This window comes from Copadichromis virginalis, linkage group LG4 (genome assembly GCF_057382275.1).
Source record: "Copadichromis virginalis isolate Kocher_CV1m ecotype Utaka linkage group LG4, C_Virginalis_male_GT1.1, whole genome shotgun sequence".
NCBI classification, from domain to species: domain Eukaryota; kingdom Metazoa; phylum Chordata; class Actinopteri; order Cichliformes; family Cichlidae; genus Copadichromis; species Copadichromis virginalis.
The window spans coordinates 10,220,789-10,227,632 of record NC_140621.1 but is presented as its reverse complement, the minus strand read 5'-3'; the positions used below and the strand labels follow the sequence as shown (position 1 = coordinate 10,227,632).

Sequence of the window (6,844 nt, the reverse complement as noted above, 5' to 3'; positions counted from 1 at the left end):
TGTACCTCTGGTGCAAATTACTGACCTCTGTCATCATTTTAGGTGGGGGAACTTTCACAATCGGTGGCTGACTAAATACTTTTTTGCCCCACTGTAGATAGAGATTTGGTGCATGATAACAATGTGAAAACCCTTTTTTCACTTGTACTTCAACTAACCTTTGCAATGCTTTAAAAATAAACTGCCTCTAGTACCTTTTTCAAACTTGTTACTTTGGTTATTTTAGTTAATTCTGGTAACTGTATAGATGGGCGGGGGTGCGTCTTGTCTTTGGAAGAAGAAGAAGGAAGTTGAATAAGCGACACAGTGACTCAGCTATTTTGCCTTTATTTTATTTACAACATAATTTATTAATTATTTACATGATTAATTCCTTCTAAACATTTACAAAGTGTAGCTTACTTAAAAAAAATATGATTACACATAAAGTGTACGATTATACCATGTAATGGAAGGTTTTTTAAGGCTGAAAATGTTAGCTGTATGGGTTCAGGTATAATTTAGGGAAGAATAAAAAATAAAAATATAAACTAAAACTGTGTGGGATAGGGGGACACCACATAAAACACTCCCACACGCTCATACACACGACAGGTAGGTCTACTGTGTAACTGCTACCTCAGTGTCTCAGAAGTAAAGGTTCAGATGTTCACATGAGAACAATGAGATATTCAAACTTTCCAGAGAATGCTTGGTGTATTTACAAGTACGCCCACATATATAGTCATTAAATCCAGCAGTGACACAAGCAAATTTCTCCCACATTAAATAAGGTTTCATCGTGACTTTGGCATCATGACAACTTAACTGATAGCCCCAAGACACCAGCTGATCAACCCTTTCTTTTATAATTTTACATTTTTATTTATTTATTTATTTTTGTTTAGGTTTGTATTTTATTGGGGTAAAAAAAAACACAACAAAAACAAAAAACTCCTATAAAACTGGCTGTTAAAAAGATGCTTACAGTGAAAATAACTCATTTTTTACTAATAGATGCGAACGGGTCAGGGCATTTTGCCACCTCGTGCCTCCAGTCAAACAATGTTCAGCAGCCTTTCAAAATCAAATCAAATCTCCTTGTGTCATGTCATCAGTCGATGGGTGTGAGAAAGTGAAAAGAGGACGTTGTCAGCTACAAGGACACAAGAAACACTTCAGCTGCGCAATACAGAGGTAAGAAGAGCAATTTATCTGGTATCCACTTGTTACTGTGTCATAGTTAATCTCAGCTATATTTTTCCACATTTCTATTTGCACCTAAAACATGACAAAAGTAATCATCTGGTGCACTGTGACATTTGTGCAGGATATTATTTCAGTACATAGCGAGGTTAAAATATTGTTACCTACTGTCACTCAGGCTAAAGCTAGCGGAAGATTTAGAGGCAACATTTTTTAGCAAGTTTAAATAAACTAGTTTTACATCCATGCTGTTGCCTCGCCTAGTTGTCTTTTCTGTTTTCATTTTCAGGATCTTCTCTTCCTTGTTAAATAAATGAAATTTTATAATGCTAAATTTCAGAGCTACAAATATTCGCCCCTTATGTGGTGACTAAAACAAAAAAGGTCGGTCACAATATGAATCAGTTGTTTTGTGCACGCACTTGTTTCATTTTGAAAATGTGCGAGTCAACATGCGAGGTCAAAATCCTTAATGGCGCCGCTGCTGTTATTGTTCTTAAAAAAAGAGAGAGAACATCTAAATATATTGTTTGCACTTCAAATAAAAGTATAAAAAGTAGCAGAAGTGTCAGTTTAGAAGATGTATGACACCACAACAGGGTTATCCTCACTGAGGGCTTTGTGCAGGTGGCAGGCTGTATTTCTTAAGGAAACCTCAAGCTTTGGCATTGTAACTGAACACGTACAGGTGCACGACATCTAAGTGCACGAGGCTCTAAAAGTGACATGAAAGAGTTGGCTTATCAGACTCCTGCAGCTTTCTGATACATGATTTTTTTTTGCCTCCCATCAGTTCAGTCGACACTCTGCCATGCCAAGATCGTTCCTCGTCAAGAGTAAAAGGACTCACCTCCTCAGCCCGTCTAAGGATGCCTTTAGACAGCAGTGCCTATCCCAGAGAGATGCTGAGGTGCCAGTGGCTGGAAAGGACAGCAGACGTCCTGAAGATGCTGCGCAGCCTTCGTCCCCCATCTATGGGGTCAAAGATTTTGCGGCCGAAGCCTACTTGCCGTGGAGTCGGGTGGCGGTCCGATCTCACAGTGACCCCACGCAGGACCGTTGGCCTTCAGGTATGAATATTTCTAGCATTGTTTGTGTATGTCTGTGTATACCTGAGCTTGAAATACTACCACAGTAAATACGCAATGTGTGTCAATGTGGCTTGTTATTTAAAACAATACCAAACGGATTCCGGTTACACCAAAGTTCTTTGTTTTTCTTGTACTCAAAGCCACAAAAAGAAATGCAAAAATGGTTCAGAATGATTCACACATCAATGAACTAATGACATTTGTATTCTCATTCTTAAAAAAAAGCCCCCTTGGAGAAAATAAACGCTCCTCTGCTGGTCTCGCCGTGGTTGGCAGACAGACACCAAGCATCTGAGAGAGAGCGAGAGCTGGAGAGACTGGTCTTCATGTTAGTCAACCACACATCGCACACTGACCTCAAATCCCCCGTCAGTGATTGCCCGCTGTGCGAGAAGGTAGGAGGCCTGTGGGTTGTGAGAATTATTAGTCTTTGCTGTTGATGTTCTTATCAGTGTCACAGAGAAAAAGAAATCACAAGTGGAGAGAATACTCTGAACCGCTTCATCTGTCTGTGCGTTCTCATGAGGAGGAATTTGAAATGAGTCCTGATCTCTCTAAAACTTTATTGATAAGAAGGTTTTGTTTGCATTTAGAATGCACGCGTTCGTATACGATCATAAGCTGTATGCTAAGTTGGAAGCTCATATCCAGAAAAATCTCTCTGCTTTTTGAATCAGCATCGATGACAGTCTAAAAAACATTTATGCTGTTTAAATTGAACATCATTTGTAATCAGCTGTCCTGTTTCCTAACTGGAGCTGATGTTGGATTTTTGAGCTCACACTGATTTCAATAGTCTATAAAAAGACATAAAAGATTAAAAAACAAAACAAAACAGGATTTTGTTGTTGACCCTGTTTGTGTGAGCTGGAAATATTTGCTAATGCCCTCCTGGACAGAATGATACGGAATATTTGAGGATCTTTATAATAATTTCTAAATATGACAAATGTATTTTTGGCACATCTTATTATTGAACAGATGACACATTTGCTTATAACAGCGGTATGTGTTCACAAGTTTTAACTATTTATTGTGATTTCTAGCAGCATCGCAAATACAAAAGGTTTATTATAATAGATAATTAATGCAAAGCTGGCTGACGCCTAAGCCGCGTGTTCTCCAAATATTAAGAAAAGACCTTTTATTACCTTTATTCAAATGTTTTGCTGAAGATGAAATTCAATTTAAACAATCGAGGTGCTTTAACAGGCGCCGTCTGGAAACAAACGAAGAGTGAGTGCAGTGTTTGCAGAGCATGCTTAGAAAGCTGAAAGTAACAGTTCATGCAATATTGCATCAACCTACATGCGCCAGTCAGATGCAGCCTGCAAGGAATATTGCCATTTACTTTGGTTACTCACAAAAACAATTGCACTTTTAAATGATTGTGCACACTGTTTGAGCACCACTGGAGAATTGGCACAGCTGTAGCTCATCATGTTTTGTGAAAGCTTTGACATTTTGGGAAATGAGATAGATGAGATAAGTTATAACCCAACGACTGGAGACGAGAAGGAAGCAGCCAGCCCAGCTCTGCCCTCGGTGCCAAAATCTGCTTACAAGTGCCTCTCGTTGTTTTATTATGGATCGAACAAATGAAATGCAACAGTACACTAACATTAGACACTGATTACTTGTTGCAATCGTATTTCCAAGGCAATGGCGTTTTGATACAAAGCAATTTTCCATACTGATGAGCTGTTTAAATTCCCCTTATTTAAATAGCTTCTCACTAGTATTCTTCTTCATTGTCTGCCTCCCACAGTCCCTTTCAGAAGTCTTAATACCAGGAGGTGGTCTACAGGTTTGTAATGTTTTCTCTTCTCCACTGGCAACATCCCCCACGGCCACAGACATCTCCCACATGCCCTTTGGCTTCAGAACAATCAGCAGCTATGGTAGAGCTAAGGTACAGTAGCCTGATAATACTCAGACTCATAATAAGCTGAACCAAGCTAATCAACATGGTTCTTAATAGCTGTGTGTTTGTGTGTATAAATGTGCAGGAGCGTAGTTTTGGCTGCAAGGTGTGCGGAAAGGTGTTCAAGCGTTCGTCCACCTTGTCAACCCACCTCCTCATCCACTCAGACACTCGACCCTACCCCTGCCAGTACTGTGGCAAAAGGTTCCACCAGAAGTCAGACATGAAGAAACACACCTTCATACACACAGGTGGGTGAACGCAACAGTTTGATTTAAACCTTGCTCTTAAATGCTCCAGCTCTGAAAAAAAAAAAAAAAGTTCTCCTGCCCCCTTTTTTTCCCTCATCTGCTCAGGTGAGAAACCGCATGTGTGTAAGGTGTGCGGTAAAGGATTCAGCCAAAGCTCCAACCTCATCACCCACAGCCGAAAGCACAGCAGCTATCGGCCGTTCAGCTGCCCCCGTTGTCAGCTCAGCTTCCAGCGCAGGGTTGATCTACAGCGCCACCAAGAGACGCAGTGTGGTTACGGGGACATGTACACTCAAACCTGAGCCCATGAAGCAAAGAAAGTAAAAGTGGGCAGGGTGACATCTGTTGTAAATGTAAAAGTCTGAAAAATATGCTTTTGGTAATAACATGCTTAGAAGGGAATAAAGGCAGACTGGTTAGCTTGAAGAACTCTACAGGGACATCTTTGATTAAAACTCCCAAAAGTCATTCACAAATGATGATAAGGTTATTTTCTAAAGATTTTTTGCAAAGCAAACGTGTTCCGAAGGTAATGAGATGTTATTTCCATTGCAATATACGTGCGCCTGTGCGTGATTGTCCCATTACTGACTGAAGAGCATGCTTAATGTCCTGCTGCTGGGTCATGACACAGATGACTCACAGTGATCACTCACAGGATTCCCCTTGACTACTGCATGCACATGAAGTCTAGTTTGAATTTGCTTTATAAAAATAAAATAAAAACACTTTGTTACCATTTCAACAGCACATTTGGTAAAAGTGTTTAAAGTTGCAATATTGTTACATTAAAGTGGTCAGTCGCTTAAAAAAGAACAAAAGACATCCTTCCTGTTTTGGTATATCAGCCGCAGAGTTGTGTGCCTTATCTTTAAGCTAATTGAAGTAATTGGTGTCTTGCAGTTTAAAGCAGCAGCAATGGCTAATTGAGAAGAAAAACCAACAAAAATCACACAGGAACTGTTTTCTTTCTACACCAACCAGCCATCTATCTTAGCAGGTAGCTCCAAGACAGGCCGTGCTTATGTGAGCACATGTGTACTGAAGATCTACCCAGAGTTCAAGTTTAAGAATGATCACATCCCACCCAAATGTCAGCAGGTTCAGCAGTTTAGTTACAAATATGAGACACATATTTGTAACACAGGCTGCTGGGCTGAATTGCAAATGTGCGTTTTCATATCAAAATGTCAATGTTTCTATGCAGCTGCTTTCCTGTGATGTCGTGCTTTAAACTATGACCATAAGACATGAAAGGAGGCTTCCATCATTAAAACCATTTTCTTTATCACATGAAACGAGAGCTGCTGAGTCTTTAAGCTCGGAGTCTGTCCCTACACAGCTCCTGTCCATGTCAGTCTTCCGTTAATCACGTATTATTTTTTTAAATGTATCAAATCGGACAATAATAAATATCAAAGTAGACTGAGAGCTCAAGTCCCCTGTAATTAAATGTAATTTCAGTGTATTTTATTTAAAACTACAATCTAATTATATTTAGCTACAAAAGCTTAAAGGCAGTGACACTGGTATAAGGCGGTAAAAAGTTTATTATACTGTAAGTAAATTTAAGTAAGTTTAAGCAGATGTAAATATTGTGAATGAATTCTGGATAGCGAGCAATTTCATGGTAATTTTGGGAAAAATAAGCAATATTTTCCAATCTTAAAATATGCTGTCCTTTTCAAGGCTTGGGCCATATTATGGAGTTATTATGTTCTTTACATCTTTATTTCATATTCATTATGTTGATGTGGATGATGGATTAATTATTATTAATTATTAATTATTCAACTGTCCTTTTATTTTACCACTATAAATGTGACAAGGACTGATCTGCCTTTCCAACTTACCAAAAATACAGTTGAAATTTGCAGGCTTATATGATCCTGTAACGATAAAACCAAGAGCCAAGTCTAACTTTTTTCACTATGACTGTTTAAACATAACTTTGAAAATGAGTGTTTGCTTTCCTGTCAAACACTGGAAAATTAGGCAAAGTTAAACCGCCCCCTAATTCAGCCTGTGTCCCAAAAAGGAAAGCGTACAATGGAAGATACTTTTCAAGAAAATGATCAAGATATTACACAGTGCTTAAACTACTTCGATGTCATTTCTGTCTCCTTCGCTGTAAAGTTCCAAGAATTTGGTCCACTTTAAATGAGTTACAGTATCATTATTGCTTTGTTTCCTGTAAAAACCTGACTTGTTACCCCCTTATTCTAGTGTGCCTACCTTTAAGAATCAGTAGGTTAATACACTGAATTATTATAATTTCAAATAAAATACATCAAGATTCCATTTAATGAAAGGGAAAATCCACCCTTAATTTACTGACTGTATTATAAAGTGTTACCAATTAGACTTTTTCCAATAAGTGCAATACTGTTAAG

At 38.6% G+C, this 6,844-nt stretch overlaps 1 protein-coding gene across 1 annotated transcript; it reads left to right on the top strand.

Moving 5' to 3' along the window:
* The first annotated feature begins 285 nt into the window (after window positions 1–285).
* Window positions 286–5,795, top strand: LOC146710814 (uncharacterized). Its single transcript, XM_085453445.1, has 6 exons — window positions 286–1,176; window positions 1,979–2,255; window positions 2,502–2,671; window positions 4,045–4,188; window positions 4,286–4,451; window positions 4,557–5,795. Exons 2-6 carry the CDS (start codon window positions 1,997–1,999, stop codon window positions 4,751–4,753), a joined length of 936 nt encoding a protein of 311 aa, XP_085309571.1. The 5' UTR covers window positions 286–1,176; window positions 1,979–1,996; the 3' UTR covers window positions 4,754–5,795.
* The last annotated feature ends 1,049 nt before the right edge of the window (window positions 5,796–6,844 follow it).

Coding starts and splice junctions, on each gene's coding strand:
- LOC146710814 (XM_085453445.1), top strand. CDS start 1,997: ATGCCAAGATCGTTCCTCGTCAAGAGTAAAAGGACTCACCTCCTCAGC. Junction 2,672..4,044: donor ATTGCCCGCTGTGCGAGAAG/GTAGGAGGCCTG, acceptor TGCCTCCCACAG/TCCCTTTCAGAAGTCTTAAT. Junction 4,452..4,556: donor ACACACCTTCATACACACAG/GTGGGTGAACGC, acceptor TCATCTGCTCAG/GTGAGAAACCGCATGTGTGT.